This window comes from Triturus cristatus, chromosome 12 (genome assembly GCF_964204655.1).
Source record: "Triturus cristatus chromosome 12, aTriCri1.1, whole genome shotgun sequence".
NCBI classification, from domain to species: domain Eukaryota; kingdom Metazoa; phylum Chordata; class Amphibia; order Caudata; family Salamandridae; genus Triturus; species Triturus cristatus.
This window is the reverse complement of record NC_140595.1, coordinates 468,872,636-468,890,726: the sequence shown is the minus strand read 5'-3', so window position 1 is coordinate 468,890,726 and position 18,091 is coordinate 468,872,636. Positions and strand designations below refer to the sequence as shown.

The window sequence follows — 18,091 nt, the reverse complement described above, 5'->3', positions numbered from 1 at the left end:
TGGTGATATTTTTCCTATTCTCACACACGCGGTGGTCTTCGTGTACAGCAGCTAGACCCACTGTATTTAACATTTATCCATGTTCATGTGTTTAAGTGCAACCTGCAAGAACCTCCAAATAAATTAAGTCTTTTCAATATCAATTGACAAAACCAAGGCCCGAGCTATATTTTCCTCTGCTGTCTCCTCGAGAATGTAAAACAGTCCATTATTCTTCATGGTGTTCCTCCCACATAAACAAAGATTGATCTCTGTGTATATTATCAGTCGTCAGACGGGATGGCTAGCACTTCACTTAGTGCTCTGTATGATGGAGGTATACAAGATGACCTATCCAGCAAGTCTGAGTATAGTTTGGGCAGTGACACTATTAGGGCCTCTTGCATAGTCAATGGCAAGGTCTTCAGATCCTGTGTAAAATTAATACATTTTGCTATTCGAGGCTTAAGTTTGAGTAGGTGTAATACAAATGACGGAAGGCAATCTGTTTCCAGGGTTTTCTCCCTTGCTATTTTCTTAATGGCAACCTTTAGTTCAGCTTCCATAATGGATCACCCAACTGCACCCTAGCCTCCTCTGAAACTCTTTTTAAGGTTCACTGCCGCAGATATCTCATGAATACTGGTTCTGTTGCCTCCGGGCACTGTTCGTATAATGCACTGTAATATTTAAGGAACACCTCATTTAACAGTGACAGGGAGTATTGTATGCTGCCAAGCGAGTATTTGATCAGAGTAATGGTAGTGTCCCCTAGGCTCAGCTTCTTGAGCCATGCTAAGTGTCTTCCCAAATCATTCCCTTCATGTTGCCCAGCGATGTATTCAGTTTAGTTTAAACATAGCAGTCTATCAACTGAAACTGTTTAACACTACCTTTGTGAAATTATGTCCAAACCAGTTGGGTAAGTAATTACTGTCTTTTCTAAGTCTTTCAAAATTGTGCCTCACCCTAACAATTCTCTGTAGATAAAACCATACCTAGGATACCTTTAATTTAGTTACTAATTACAACTTTCAGTCCATTTGGGAATACCTTGTCCTGCACCATCGCGCTCTGCAGCCTGCAAGTAGATATTGGTGGTGGGGGCATCCCCCATTGGATCTCTATCAATACAATATTATGATCGTACATAATGCATCCTGAATAGTCCGAACGGAGGAACATGAGCAAAGTATCCCTTGACACCATAGATCTGTCAAGGATAACATCTAGGTCGAGTGGTGTTGAATAGAAAGAATATTCCCTTTCACCTGCGTAAGCGCTACACCACACAACCATGAGCTGCCAGTCGTGCATCCAATGAATGCATGGGCTATTCTGGCAGCTGGTGTGCTCATCAGCAGTGTGGAAGATGGGTCTAATGTAGTTTCTCAGCATGCAGTTTGTGCCCTCTCCCCCACCTGTGCCCTCTCCCCCACCTGTACCCCCCGCCCCCCCCAAAAAAAAAAAACACCGTCTAATCTGATCTGGTTACCAATTTCATTGTTAGTCCAAAAGAAGGCATACATAAATTGTGACAAGTAATGTTAAAGACCAGAACAATTTTAGCGATTGGTGAGGAGGTAAAGTAGAAAGAAAATTAGGGTCAAGGAACAAATATTTATGAAAATGACGCACATGGGAGGGCTACAGTATGTAGGGAACTTAACACTTCATACAACACTTACCCAAACGTTTATTTTCCAGTTCTTGAAACAGTACTGGCCATAAATTACTAGCAGGATTATCTTCTAGGTATACTTCATTTTTCTCATGCAGAGCCACCATATTCGAGAAGTCGAGTTGTATGGATTTTCTGTTCTTGCAATTTTGAACTTCATGATTTTCTTGCAGAGGTACTAAATGAGCAAACTGAGCAAAGTTTTTTGCCACAAGGTCGTCATTAACGCATACCTAAAAATTAAGCAATTTTTCAGTTTATTTTAATCATCCAACATCTGCATGCAACAGCATAACGTAGTAGGCAAAACGCAACAGCAAATGCACTGCAATACATTTCAGGAGTACACAAGTAACTGCCTGGCAAAATAAATAATTGAAGAAGCAAGAACTGGTTTACAGAATGCACAAGGCAAAACCCCTGTCACTGCCTTTGATAGATCATCAAATGAAATGGGAAGCTGGTAGGCAACCAATGTCCTCTTGGATCTCACCACATACAAAATAAGACACTCCAGTTAAGAGTAAACTAAACTTAAAAAGACAGCTTCATTTAAATAGAGGTGAAGAGCAATTCAGTATAAAATAGGGTATGGTTTCTTTCCTGTAATCCCAGTTCTCTCTTGGGGGAATCTCCACTGAAGTCATAAGCATTTAAAGACTTCCGCCCACATGTGGGAATCCCAGAGCACTTTTCCATATAAACTTCTTAAGTGTAGACGTTCACCCTTCTTTATGAAGGCCTGCAGAAATACTTAACATATTATGCAGCCTATAACATAAGCTACAATAAAGGAATTCTTCAGATTGTACTTGCAAAAGGGTTTAAAAAAAACAATATAGTATTACATTAAAGCAATTATTATATAAAAAATAAAAATCTTTCACAAACCCTTTCTGTAGAAAATAGAAGATGAATGATAGTAGGACAGTGTAGCCTCCCACGCTGCTATTATGCTTGTCTAAAATAGTGTCTGCCTTTAAGGACTCCAAGACCACCAGTATCTGATCATACCCTGCAGGTGGCAGCAGACTCAGTTCTTTTGACTGGAAGTATAGGTGACAGGTAAGTAAAGTCCTCTGTTAGGTAGGGTACCTTATGACTTCAGTGGCGAATCCCAAAGAGAGAACTGGGCTAACCGGTAAGAAACCATACCTTGTCTCCTGGGGGATCTCCACAGGTAGTCATAAGCTCTTGAATCAACTACCAAGCCTATCCCCATCAAACGCAGTGGAAATAAATGGAAAACCCTAGGGGTGTATTAAGCAAATACGTTTGAGGGAGGCTTATCCCACTTGGGAATCTGCCCGAGCACCGGAGTGCTAACAATAGTGCTTGGTGAATGTGTGCACAGAGCGCCATGCGGCTACTTTACAGATCTCCACAATAGGGACATTATGCATCAAAGCGGCTGTAGCTGCATTCCCCCTAGTAGCATGTGCCATGGGTTAAGCTTAAATCTGGTTTGCTTTTTGGTAACACAATAGCATGCAAGAGACTATCCACCTGGTGATGGACTCCTTGGAAGTTGCCAACCCTGTATGGACCGGGCCATAGTTGAAAAACCGCTGGTCCAATCTGCAATTGCGGTGAGTCTTATTCAGATACAATTTCAAGACGCGCCTTACATCCAGTAATGGAGAGATGTTTCAGCTGGAGTTGAAGGATTTTGAAAGAGTGTTGGCAAAGATATTGTGCGATTAATATGCAAATCAAAAATAAAATTTGAAAGGAATTTAGGGCGAGTCCACATGACTACCTTGCTTGAGTGAAAGACTGTGAAAGGTTCGTTTGAGCACAAGGCCTGGATTTCGCTAACCCCATGAGCTGATGTTATTGCTACAAGGAAAGAGGTTTTCCAAGAGATGTTAGAGGGATGACTTATGAATGGGTTCAAAAGGCTCTTGCATGAGACGTGAAAGGAAAAGGTTAAGCTTCAAAGAAAGGGGAAAAGGGCACCTAATGGGAGTGGAAACTTTCTTTAAACCTAACAAGTTACTTACCTTCGGTAACGGTATATCTGTAAGAGACATTAGTTAGTGATTGATTACTTACCTTAGAATTACCCCCAGGCATCAGGCTGGATCCAGAATGTTTGTCAGTAGTAGCCCTGCGCATCGGTAGGCGTCGTCGTGCAGCTCAGTGTACGTCGATGGCGTCGTAGTTGCTGAGATGACGTTGTTGGAGCTACTTAGACGCGCCCACGTGCGCGAACGTCAGTTCTGTAAACAACTTTCGGCGCCAGGAACACACAGCCATGAAAGATACTGACAACTGGTGCATTGAAACTAGGGCCCTAAATGTGATGACCTTAACCCTAGAAATCAGTTTGCAGAACGGGGAGGATGGGTGGGGCGGTAAGGAATCCATCACTAATTAATGTTTCTTATAGATATATCGTTACCGAAGGTAAGTAACTTGTTCATCTGAAAGACTTGTTAGTGATAGATTCCTTACCTTAGAATAGATGCCCCAGCAATACCAACCCCGGTGGTGGGTCTGCGAACCAAGATCACACCAGAAAGTCACGGAGAACAGAACGGCCAAAGAAGCCCTCTCTCCGGACAGACAAGGCAATAATGCTTAGTAAAAGTGTGCAGTGAGGGCCACGTGGATGCCTGACAGAAGTCTTGCAGGGGGACACCACGTCCCTATGCAGTAGTAGCTCCTGTCACCCTGGTAGAATGGGCACGCAACCCCACCGGAGGTTCCTTTTTAGCCAGAGAATAACCGGCTTTGATACACAAGATGACCCAGCGGGAGATGGTCCTCGTGTACAGCCCGGCCTTTCTTGGCGCCTATGTAGCCAAGAAAGAGCTTGTCATCCACCCGGAACCTTTGTGTGCGATTCAGGTAAAATGAGAGCGCACGTTTTGTGTCAAGAACGTGAAGCCTCTCCCTCTCTGGATGGGTACGGAGGCGGAAAGAAAGTAGGCAAGGTAATAGTTTGCCCTATGTGGAAGGGAGTAACGACCTTTGGCAAGAAGGAAGGACGAGTGCAGAGCACAACCTTATCTGGATAAACCAACAGAAAAGGAGGTTTACAGGATAGAGCCTGGAGCTCACTCAGGCGCCTAGCAGCGGTGATGGCAACCAGGAAAGAAGTCTTCAAAGTTAGTAAACGAAGAGGACAATTGTAAAGCGGCTCAAAAGGAGCGCACATCAAATACGTTAGAACCAGGTTCAAGTCCCACTGTGGCATTACAAACCGAATAGGAGGGAAAAGGGGAGTAATGCCTTTGAGAAATCTATTAACAGGGGACTTGAAAAGAGAGGGATGATCCGGGAGCCTGAGAAAGCCCGAAATTGCAGAAAGATTGCCCTTAATAGTGCCCAGAGCAGAGCCCTGACGGGCCAAAGAGAGAAGGACCAAAAGGACTTCTGAAAGAGGGGCAGAAAGGGGATCCACAGCCTTTCCTGTACACCATGCCACAAATTTGTTCCACCTGCAGGCGTATTCCGATTTAGTGGGTGGACACCTGGCTGCCAGAATGATATGACAGACTTCAGGAGGCAAGTCAAATGGAATCAACTGTCACCGCTCAATCTCCACGCATGGAGGTGGAGGCTGGACAGGTTCAGGTGGAGGACTGTCGCCTGCTGATGCGAAAGAAGATCCTCCCGAAAAGGCAGTCTGATCCGGGGATCGATGCTCATACTCAATAGCTCAGGATACCAAACTCTTCGAGACCAGTCCTGGGCCACAAGAATGACTTGGGCCCGGTTGCGCCTGATCTTCAGCACTCTGGGAAGAAGTGGTATAGGCAGAAAGGCGAACAAGAGACCACAACTCCACTCGTGACAAAAAGCGTTGCCGAGCGAGTGGCGCCTTGGAAATTCCAACGGGGAGAACTGCTGACATTGCGCGTCCTCTTCGGTGGCGAATAGATCTAACCAAGGCTCTCCCCACTGTTGGAAGAGACCTTGCGCCACCTCAGAGTGAAGACGCCATTCGTGATCTATCATGCACCTGCGGCTGAGTTTGTCCGCTCTGGAGTTCAAAGAACCTGCCAAGTGTTGAACCACCAAGGAAATGCCTTGATGTTCCAGCCATGTCCAGAGACGCAGAGCCTCCTGACACAGGGTGTGGGGTCTGGTGGCTCACTGGACTAATGCATCCACGGCAGGGGCCTGTCAACCTCATGGTCACAGGTTCAAATCCCGGCGGGTCCACTCAGCCTTTCATCCATTTGTGGTCGATAAAATGAGTACCTTTGAGTTGGGTAACAATATACAGCTGTTATTCAGCGCCAAGATGCCCCGTTGCTGGGGTAAACGTGCGCTTTACAAATACACATGTTATGGGGTCCACGACCCCACCCCGCATTGCTTGTTGCAGTACCACATGGCGGTGGTGTTGTCTATGAACGCCTGCACTACTCTCCCCTTGACAGAGGGAAGGAATGTCTTCAGTGCAAAAAGGATCGCCCGGAGCTCCAGAAGGTTGATATGGAGCCTGGACTCCCCCAGAGACCAGAGGCATCTGATCTCCGCCTCTCCCATGTAGCTGCCCCATCCAAGGAGGGACGCATCAGTCATCACTATATGCTCCAGTTGGGGAAGGGAGAGTGATCTGCCACTGACCCAATGCTGGTTCATCAGCTACCACTGCAACTGCTGTGCAGCGCCCTCCGAGATCTGGACAAACTCTGACAGGTCCCCTTGATGCTGCGCCCACTGGAACTTCAGGTCCCACTGCAGAACCCGCATATGCCACCTGGCATGATTGGTCAGCAGGATGCAGGAGGCCATGAGGCCCAGCAGCCTCAAGGTCATCCTGACCGAAACCCAGGACAAGGACCAAAAGATCGGAATCATAGCAAGAATGTCCCGGACTCGCTGTTCGGGAGGATAAACCCGAAACTGCCCCGTGTCCAGAACCGCTCCGATAAAGAGGAGCTTCTGAGAGGGAATCGGGTGCGACCTCGGCACATTGATTGAGAACCCCAGCAAGTGCAGGAGGTCGGCCGTCATTTGGAGATGGGAGAAGACTGTCTGGAGCAAGCCCGCCTTCAACAATCAGTCATCGAGATAGGGGAAGACTGAAACCCCTGAACGGCACAGATGAGCTGCGACCACCACCATCACTTTCGTGAACACCCGAGGGGTGCTAGCAAGGCCAAAAGGGAGCACTGTGAACTGAACGTGCTTGTGGCCTACCGTGAACCGCAGGTAAGACCTGAGCAAGTGCGAGCATCTTGAACTTCTCCTTACGGAGGAAGCGATTGACGTTCCGAAGGTCTAAGATAGGACGCAGGCCCTTGTCCTTCTTTTGAACCAAGAAGTAGTGGGAGTAACAACCATGACCTACTTCTGGCGTCGGAACGCACTCAATGGCCCCCTTGGCCAAGAGGACCGCAACTTCCTTCTGGAGAAGTGCCAAGTGATACCCCAACATGCAGTGGTACTGAGGTGGCATGGCTGGAGGGGTAGTCTCGAAGGAGAGGGAGTAGCCCCTTCGGACTATCTGTAAAACCCACCTATCCGAAGTGATGGTGTGCCAGTGGGGGAGGTGATGGGGAATCCTGCCACCCACTGGCGTTTGGTGGACCTGAAACACTGGACTAGGAAGGTTTGGAGACCGTGGCGGCAGGGGTGGTGGTGGACTAACTCACCTGCCAGCTCCGTGACCCACCTCGGCGGGTCCCACGTCCGTGGCTGCACTGAGACTGTTGCTGTGCAGGCCTGTGGCTTGTAAACGGACGTGTTTGGGCGCCTCTTCCTTAGCCACGAAAGGAGCAAAAAGCAGAAGTGGGAGTGCGCGTGGCCTATAGGCCCAAGTACTTGGCCTTAGCCCGAGAGTCCTTAAAACGCTCCAACACACTATCCGCCTTGTTGCCAAAAAGGCGAGTGCCATTAAAGGGCATGTCCATCAGAGTGTTCTGGACAGCCCCTGAAAAGCCAGTCGTCTCCAGCCAGGCGTGACTCCGTAGCGCCACGGTCGTGGAAACAGCTCTGCCCAGCGAGTCGGGGGTGTCAAGGCCACAACGAATCGTGAACTTGGCTTCATCTTTCCCTCTGCAATAGCTTGAAAGAGCACCGTCCGGGTCTCCTCCGGACACTGAGGCAGCACCTGCGCCACCGTACCCCACACAGAGTGGGAATAACAGCCCAAGAGGTATGCGGTGTTCACATACCGCAAGCCTGTACTGGCGGAAGAGATTATCTTCTTCCCAAAGTTCTCCAGTTTCTTGGATTCCCTGCCCGGAGGTGCGGAAGGGAATGCACTGGGGAACTGAGAGGCTTGGACAACCAAGCTCTCAGGTGTAGGGTGTTGGGAGAGGAAAATGGGGTCACCCGGGGTTGGAGGATGGCTTCGGGCCACGTTCCTATCCACAGCAGCCCCTGTGTTGAGCCTGGGCCAGGTGCTCAAAAGAACGTCCGAAAGTGCGTCACTGAAGGGCAGCAGCGGCTTCGCAGAGGAAGACGCTGGCCGAAGCACTTCTGTCAGGAGGTTAGTCCTGACAGCCAATGTAGGGAGCTCGAGGTGGAGAGCCTCGGCCACCCTACGCAAAACCTCTGAATGAGAACCACCCTCCTCCGTAGCAACGGTAGGAGACAGTGTGCCAGGTTCTGGAGAAAAATCCAGTCCACCTGCGTGCTCCAAATCCTCTTCCCAGTCCGGCTCCAACTCGCATTGGGCTGCGAGAGGGTCCTCAGACCCCTCCCAGTCCTCCATAACCTGCGGAGCAGGTGGGAAAGGAGGTGGGTGGAGAAAGGGATAGAAATTCTCCAACGGCGTTGGAATCGGCATCGGTAAACACCCTTCCGGTACAGTGTCCACGTCGGGGTGGAAGCCGGAGATGTCGTCGGCCGGGTGGCGAGGTCGGTGGAGGTCGTATGAGGCCCACTGGCATCGGCTGTGATCCAGGCATGGATCCATGGGGGTCTCGTCAACGACGTCAGGGCTGGAGCCGGCGACGAAGGAAGGTGAGGACCCCCGGTCAAGCCGGCGGGGCCCAACGGACCAAAAAGGCGGGTTATAGCAGACATGAGTTCCTGCAGCTGGGCCGGTGTCGGCAACGGACCCAGGAAAGGAGGGTAGGCGGTCGGCAAGTGCCTAGGCTCCTCCGGAGCCGCAGGGGTGGCACCTCCCACACCCTCAGCCATGTCGCTCAACAGGCTAGAGAATGGCGAAGAGCGATACCGCTTCTTTGACTTCTTGTGCTTCTTCTTACCTGACCCAGAGTGCAAAGACTTGGAACGATAGTGGCGGCTCCGCGACCGGTCCCTCGACCTCCCACGGGACCGGGACCGGGACCTTGAACGGCACGGAGCAGCCTCCTGGGCCTCAAGCAACTTTCGGGACCACTCCCGCAAAGTATTCAGAGAAATGGACCGGCAGTCGGGGCATGATGAGGGGTCGTGGTTACGCCCCAGGCAGTAGAGACACTTGTGGTGCAGGTCCATGACCGACATCATGCGGGGATAAGCCTCGCAAGACTTAAAACCGGGCATCCCTATACACTAGGAGTCAGAGACTCAAAAGAACAGAGACAAAAGTCCCAAAAAGCTCAGTCAAAAATTGACTGGGGGTACCGCTCTCTCCAGATCTGCGCTTGCAGGCGTGGAAAAAGAAAACGGACGTCAACGTACGTGGGCGCGTCTAAGTAGCTCCAACGACATCATCTCGGCGACTACGACACGATCAAGATACGCAGAGCCACATGACGGCGCCTACCGATGCGCAGGGGTACTGCCGACTAAAAATGTCCGGATCCAGTCTGACGCCTGGGGGTAATTCTAAGGTAAGGAATCTATCACTAACGTGTCTCTTTCAGATAAAAACATTTTCTGTAGGCAGTAAAGGCCGCCAAATTAACTTTTATAGAAGAGAATTACAAGCCAGATTTTACAAATTGAGAAGGTAGGGAAGAATGACATTCTCCTGGCAAGAGGTAGGATCAATGTTCTTGGAGGAACACCAAATTCTAAATCTCTTCCACATGAAGGCATATGCTGAACAAGTTGAATGTCTTTTTGCCTCTTTTAGGAAGTTCATGCAGTCTTGTGGCAGGTTCAGGAGTCCATACTGCACTAGCTCTGGAGCCATGCTGCCAAATTAAAGGAGTAGAGGTTGGGGTGAACCATTTGGCCTCAACTTCGTTACAGGTCTGGTCTGCACGGCAGCTTGAGATCCATGAAGGTCCATGAGCCAGTCCCTGGTTGGGAGTAACTCGAGGCGAAGCCGTGAAATTTTTTGTTTTACGCACTGGCAAACAAATCAATCAGCAGCATGCCCCACAGTCTGAAGAGATCTTGCACGATGTCATCGAGCGCCAACCAGACAGGAGGAGGCCTCGCCATCGTCCACAAGAACACCATGCGCATCACGACGAACTCCGACGACACCCTCACAGCCGCCGAACATCTTCACTTCCAGATTCACACCGACCCCAAGACCACACTCAGAGGCACCCTCATCTACAGACCACCAGGACCCCGCAAACAATTCAGTGAAGACATCGCTGACTTAATCAGCCCACACGCCCTCCCCTCCGCTGACTACATCCTCCTAGGGGACCCCAACTTCCACCTGGAGAACAACAGCGACAACACCACCACCACCCTGCTGGACAACCTCGGACTCAAGCAACTGGTGAACACCCCCACACATTACGCCGGACACACGCTTGACCCAGTCTTCTCCTCCAGCAAGCACATCTCCTTCAGCCACTCCACCGGACAGACCACAGCTGCGTCCATTTCAGCTTCAGAAGAACCACGACTCACCACCACCAGCAACAGGTTCCCCGCAGGAGCTGGAACAAGATCACAACCGACCAGCTCTCCACAGCACTGAGCCAGAACCCTCCCGCCAGCTCAACTGACCCCAACCAAGCAGCCAACAATCTTTCCCAGTGGATCACCAACTGCGCCAACGACCTCGCACCCCTGAAAAACCATGCCAACAGGACCAAAAGCAAGACAGCCCCCTGATTCAACGACGACCTCAAAAACTCCAAGAAGAACTGCCGCACCCTCGAGAAAGCCTGGCGAAAAAACCCGACTACAGACAACATGAACGCCCTCAAGCACGCCTCCCGCAAACACCACCAGCTGATCCACACAACCAAGAGGACAGCATTCAAGGAACGACTAGACAACAACGCACACAACAGCAAGGAACTCTTCAACATCGTCAAAGAGCTCTCCAACCCCAGCGCCGGAAACAACAACATCACTCCCTCACAAGACCTCTGCGACTCACTCTCCTCGTTCTTTCACCGCAAGATCGCTGACATACACAACAGCTTCGGCGCACAGACCACGCACCCAACCACCAAACCGACGCCCCCCCCCCAACCACCCTCCGCGCCTGGACCCCGGTCAGCACCGAAGACACCATCCGCACGATGAACACCATCCACTCCGGATCACCAACTGACCCATGCCCCCACCACATCTTCAACAAGGCCGACTCCGTCATCGCACCCCAACTCCGGGACATTATCAACTGCTCCTTCAACACCGCCACCTTCCCGGAGAGCTGGAAGCATGCCGAACTCAGCGCCCTCCTGAAGAAACCATCAGCAGACCCCACCGACCTCTAGAACTACCGCCCCATCTCGCTCCTCCCGTTTCCTGCCAAAGTCATCGAGAAGACAGTCAGACAGCTTGCCACCTTCCTCGAGACGAATGGATCCCTCGACCACTCGCAGTCCGGCTTCAGAGCCAACCACAGCACCGAGACTACCCTCATCGCAGCCACTGATGACATCCGAACATTGCTCGACAACGGGGAAACAGCGGCCCTCATCCTCCTAGACCTCTCCGCAGCATTCAATACGGTCTGCCACCACACCCTGGTGAAGCGCCTCCGCAACATCGGAATCCAAGAGAAGGCCCTGAAGTGGATCATCTCATTCCTCGCCGGAAGAACCCAGAGAGTCCGCCTCCCCCCGTTCAGGTCCGAGGCCACCGAAGTCATCTGCGGCGTACCACAAGGATCATCACTCAGCCCCACCCTCTTCAACGTCTACATGAGCCCCTACGCAGCCATCGCACGCCAACACAACCTCAACATCATCTCCTACGCCGACGACACCCAGCTGATCCTCTCCCTCACCTACGACCCAGCCACCGCCAGAACCAACCTACACGAAGGGATGAAAGACGTAGCCGAGTGGATGACGAACAGCTGCCTGAAATTGAACTCAGACAAAACGGAAGTCCTCATCCTCGGACCATCACCCTTTGCCTGGGACGATTCCTGGTGGCCCCCTGCCTTGGGCAGCGCACCCAAACCAACGGACCACGCACGCAACCTGGGCTTCATCCTGGACTCCTCCCTCTCGATGACCAGACAAGTCAACGCTGTCTCATCATCATGCTTCAACATCCTACGCATGCTCCGAAAGATCTTCCGATGGATCTCCACCAAAACCAGGAAGACGGTCACCCAGGCACTCGTCACCAGCCGTCTGGACTACGGTAACACCCTCTACACCGGAACCACAGCCAAACTACAGAAAAGACTCCAACGCATCCAGAACGCCTCTGCACGACTCATCCTGGACATCCCCCGACACAGCCACATCTCCGGACACCTGAAAGACCTTCACTGGCTCCCCGTCAGCAAGAGAATCACGTTCCGACTGCTCACCCACACACACAAAGCCCTCCACGACCTGGGCCCCAGGTACCTCCTCAACCGCCTGACCTTCTACACTCCCACCCGCCAGCTACCATCGTCCAGCCACGCCCTCGCCACCGTTCCACGCATTCGAAGAGCCACCATGGGAGGAAGATCCTTCTCCTACCTGGCAACCAAGACTTGGAATTCCGTCCCCATCCACCTCCGTCTTACCCAAGACCACCTCTCCTTCAGGAAGCATCTCACGACCTGGCTGTTCGAGCAGTAGCGGACCCCCCTTCCCCTAGCGCCTTGAGACCCTCCGGTTGAGTAGCGCGCTTTACAAATGTCTTGATTGATTGATTGCGAAGGACCCATTTGTGATTTTCTTACAGAACTCTGCTGAGGGAGTCTGCCTGAACATTTTGCACACCAGGAAGGTGAGTTGCTGTGATCTATACGTTTCTGGCTATGAGCCAGTTCCAGTTTGCAGGAGACACCATGTTAAAGAATATTTAGCATGAGGGGAGAGAACAATCCTGTCTTCCCGATTGCCTGTTTGGTCCCACTGGTCCTCAAGGCATTCTTGAAGGGAACGCATGTGGAGACATGCCTTCGGGGTGAAAAAGATGCACAAGGCCATGGAGCCCAGGAGAGATGATGCAAACCTCACCAAGGAATGAGAGGCTTCAATTAGAGAAGGACACTTCAGATGGCTCAATGAGTTTCTCCTCCAAAGGACACGCTACTGCCTGCATGGTATTGATGTTAGCACCAAAATACTGCAGGGAATGAACTAGTGGATAGTGACTTGCTGTGGTTGATGTGAAGGTCCAGACTTTGAAGGAATTTGCATGTCCAGTTGTAATGGCGCTGGGCAATCTACCAAGTGAACACCTTTATTAATCAATCGTCTAGGTAGGGGTAGCCAAATATTTGATATTTCCTGAGGTAGGTCGCAACCACTGCCATGTACTTGTAGAAAGTTCAGGGAGCGGACTTGAGACCAAATGGAAGGACTTGGCATTGGTCTTGCCCCACTATGAACCTCATGAACTTACAGAGTTTCTTGGCGATGGGCAAATGAAAGTATGCATCTTGGACATCTATGGAGCAGAGCCAATTCTCTTGGTGTAATTGGGGGTAGATTTGATATAAAGTCAGCATTTGCCACTCTGCCAGAAAAAGAGATGCTTACCCCTACGGAAAAAGGGAAAAGGAAGATTCAGGGTTTTTGGCTGGTTTACCCCCTTGGTCGTGCTGCTGTGTGGATCGTCCCTTAGACTGCCATCTGTGCTGTTGATGGTAGGGTAGTTGCTGCTGTTATTGTTAGTGGCCTTGATACAAATGAGGGGTTTGAACCCTTCGAGGGTAACACCAGTGTTGATTAAGTCTGAAGGAACATCTTGGGTCTTTTGGTCTTTCAAGGCCAACTGCCTAGAGAGTCTCCATTTCTGCATTCATGCGAGCAATCTCATCATCAGTTTGGCTGCCAAAGAGGGTGGTACCTGAGAAAGGAAGATTACCAATCCTTTGCTAAGACTATGGTTTCCGAGATGTGAGGCAGAGCTAGGACTGTCTTATCAACGAGATGCCATGGTAGTACTTATGTGCCACTAAAAGGGAAGAGTCCGCGGTGGCTATGACTTTATTAGACACCATGAAGCCTTCATTTACAATCTCAGAGAAATCTTCCAGTCTGTCCCTGGGAAGGTCATCTCCAAACTGTTGGACAGAGCCCCAGAGCGTTCCATCATACCTGCAGAGAAAGGCAGAAGCACTAGTTGCTTTCATTGTAGTTGCAACTGTATTGCAAACTTGAAGTCCTATAAAGTCCTACGAAGTCCAGATTTTTGCTTTCTTTATCAGGTGGTATTGAGTAAGCAGGAGCAGTAGTATGGTGTATTTTGGCTGCCAGGATAACAACTGAACCAGGAGGCAGATCTGATCGTAGGAAGGCAGGATCTTGCTCTGGAGGCCAATACTTCTTCTGAAGCCTTGAAGGAGCAGTCTAGGTAGAGGCAGGGATCAGAAAAAGCTCCACTGCTGTTCTTTGAGCCCCAGGACCAATGGAAGTAGAGGTCTGGAGGCTGACTGTTGGTGGAGAGTCTCGAAAACCACATGAGGGACCAACATCGGTATATAACGTTTTGCAGCCCCTCAAACCAAGACCTCTGGAGTACTGGGTTTTTCAGAACCAACCCAGCGGTGCCAGGGGACACACCCGAAGACTTCGAGTTCTTCCTGTTTCAGACCACAGAAACACAGAGTCTTCTAGGTGAAGTCAAAGATCGTATTTATTGGCTGCAGACCAATCACAGGTATCCGAGAAGTACAACACGATGTATGTTCTCAGGAGACTGCCTCTAACCAAAACCCAGTCTTTTCTTATATACAGAATATTATGCTCTGGGCAACACCGCCCCTATTTTACAAGTGGTCGTTCACATATTTTCGCTTCAAAGAAAGAGCACAGTCATGATGATAATCCCACATTTCAGTTTGGTCGGCACATAATTATTTACCCAGCGAGGCTCAGAACCCTCATCAGATATCAGCAGACCCCAATAAAACGGACACCTCCCACTCGTAAAACAAGCCATAAAGTAGGAAACAGAGTCAGGTGTGAAAGGGATTAGTCAGGAGTCGCGTGGGATACACGACTTTATGATGTGTTGGGCCCTGATGCTAATCCCATAAGGCCGCAGTAAAAGGAACCGGCCGGGCAGGACTGACCCCGGGCAGCGGAGTCAGTTTGCATAGGTCACACAGAAGTCAAGGAAAGATTGCGTGTCCTTTTGGCCTAGGCATGGCCTCAATGCGCAGCCTATGTGAGGGCAACCACAAAATGGTTACCCTTTTAAAATGGAACCCGAGGGTTCGACATGTAGTATCGTGTACGCGGTGAATTCATCGGTGAACCATGACGAAAACACTCTTACATACCGCATTAGTCATTTGCGGTTCGCTGATACCAAAATCGGCAGGGTAGGACCATGCTACCAACATGGTTCCGAAATTTACAGTACCACAGACCCTCCTTTTGCCCTTACATAGGCAATAACTATACTCATACTAATCTGAGTCCAGGTCTATATTCATAAAGTCATGAAGATGCTGCTGTAGCATCATCCTATTGCTTAGTTCGTCCCTTGATACAGGTTTCCTTACACATAATGTAACACAGAGGCTACACATTACAGGAGCACACTGTATACATAGACAGAACAGGAAAAGAATGGCTAAAATCGTCCCAGTGACTATTAGAATCTTCCATCCCCAAGCTGATATCAGTCCCCAGAACCACCCCGTCATCGACCAGTCTCCTTTATCCACATGAATGGATTCGGAAATCTTATGCAGTTTGGAGATGGCTTGATAGACTGTCGGAGCGCTATCTGGTATGAAAATACAACAGCTTGATTGGATAACGTTGCATACCCCACCACGGTCTGCAAGTATGACATCTAGAACCATACGGTTCTGCAACGTCATGAGGCGATCCGCTTGGAGCTCAGCTGTCAAGTTACCAAGGGCACCAGCCGTTACATTAACAGTGGTTTCAACTACACGAGTCAGTTGTCTCAGGTTCCTACTATTGACCATTGGTCCCCAAAACGGCAGGAATCCCATGAAAAAGTCTCCCGCTTCCTGACCGGCAGTATCCTCCTTACTAACAACGCCTCTCACAACTCTGGTCTTGTGATAATCAGAGGCGGCAGTAAATGTCGGCGGTAGCAAATTTGCAACATAACACGTGCCCGAGAAATCAGGGAACAACCATGTATATGCTCGATCATTACAAACAAAGTATGTACACCCTTGGCAGCCAAAAACGCAGGGGGAAAACTGTGATGGGAAAGTGTACGTTTCAGCACAGTCACTCTTCCCCAATTGAGCTCTTGGATTCTGACCATTACTTTGTAAACAGAACCGACCTATGTGGGGTACGACCCAAATTGGGGATGAACTTTTACGCTGTTTCTCGCCCAGACTAATGCTATACCCCGTCGCGTTCCAACCCACATAAGCTCGCAACTCATCCTTGGGAATAGATGAATATGCATCGATATCTCTGCTCATATCAGCAACTCCTTTCATCAAGGCCTTATTGTTCGTGCTAGGTCTAGTGGAACGCGGTGGTCGCGGGGAGTAGGTTTCAAGCGCAAAAAGGAACATAGTCTGGAATGCCCATGATGACCCATTATAGCTAAACGGCAGCACTAGATATGGGATACCCTTATTAATGGTATATGGCATCAAACCACACACCCAGCAATTTGTCGTATTCATAACTAGTTGGTGCTGGTGCAGGAGTTGAATAAACGAATTGTTTACGAACTCAGCACGTCTAGCTTGTTCGTGTTCAGGCAGAGGGTGGCAAGAGTGTGAGGAAACAGTAGGAGGAGGTATGGGCTGTGTAATGGGTGTAAACGGTACTTGAAAAGACAATAATACATAACCTACAGAAAACATCATCATGCTAAATAGGACAAACAGACATAATATTACAAAACGTTTGCTATTCATTACTTTACATATTCTGTTCTTAAAATGCATTTCCTCAGCGGGTCTCTTCATCTGGAAAAACTGCATCCTCTAATCGTGCTGTCCGCAGCGGATGAGTGTCTTCTGCTAAGGAGTACACCTGTCAGTCCAGGGAACGCCCTAGACCAACCAGACCGTTGACCTAACGTCTCTGGCTTGTACCCCAAAGTCTTGGCACCGCGACCCTACAGCTGAACCCGGATGGCGGTTCGAAAAAAGCAAAAATAAGGAAGTTTCTCAGATGGAAGAGAGAGTTGCACTACTCAAAAATATCAAAGAAAAATAATTTTTATTTGTCCATAGTTCTCGGCCTCAAATTGTACCGACTTCTTGTAGGTACTGTTTGGTCTTGAAACAAGAGTTCAGGCTCTGTAGTGTCCAAATGAATTGATGGTGGCACAGTTTCTTGCAAGATGTCATCGCTTTCCTTCTCAGAAAGCGTTCCTTTTACTCGTGCATCACTAAACGGCAGAAAACAGGGCACATTCTCAGTCTCTGAGTCAGCAATCCCTTCCTGGACCCACTGGTCGTAAGGCAAAGGCAAAGGGACCCTCTTGCAGTGGATGCCGTGTATCCAGTTCTTTTTCCCCTTCACTCAAACAGCTGATCTCGTCGAGAGAAGGACGAGATGGGGGCCGGTCCAGCGGGGCTCATCATTTGTCGTCCGCTGAAAATTTTTGACCAGCACCCATGATCCAGGATTGATGGGGTGTCCCGGAGCTTCAGAGACCTGAGGCAGGGTATCATGCACCTGTTGGTGTAAAACACGCAATTTAGCCGTCAATTCATACAAATAATCAAGCAGTACTGGATGTTCGATCTCACTGAATTTTGTCGGTCTTGGCACTCCCCGTATATTGGCCGGGCGGCCAAACACGATTTCGTAGGGGCTAAGTCCCACTCGTGAATGCACAGTCATTCTTGTTGATAGGAGTGCTAAGGGCAGAGCGTCAGGCCATTTAAGACCAGAACTCGCTTGGATCTTGGCTAATTTGAGCTTCAATGTGACATTATAGCATTCTACTAGTCCAGCTGATTGGGGGTGATTTGCAGCGTGGTATTTCTGCCTTATACCTAGTCCCTCACATACATTCTTCATCACTCGTCGAACAAGTTACTTACCTTCGGTAACGATGTATCTGTAAGAAACATTAGTTAGTTTGATTCCTCACCTTAGAATATCCCCAGGCGTCAGACTGGATCCGGAAGATTTTTCGTCAGCAATACCCCTTGCGCGTCGCTAGGCGTCGTCTGCGGCTCCGCGTCCGTCGTCGGCGTCGTGCGCCGGAATGACGTCGGAGTACTTA

General features: G+C 49.7%; 1 protein-coding gene across 8 annotated transcripts in view; it reads right to left on the bottom strand.

Annotated features, from left to right (window-relative positions):
- Positions 1–18,091, bottom strand: part of TDRD12 (tudor domain containing 12) — a 3,486,095-nt gene that overhangs the window by 2,775,498 nt on the left and 692,506 nt on the right. For all 8 annotated transcript variants that reach the window (XM_085639447.1, XM_085639446.1, XM_085639448.1 and 5 more), the window contains one exon: positions 1,668–1,893. In XM_085639447.1, coding sequence (XP_085495573.1) covers positions 1,668–1,893 — 226 coding nt within the window. The remainder of the gene's footprint in view (positions 1–1,667; positions 1,894–18,091) is intronic.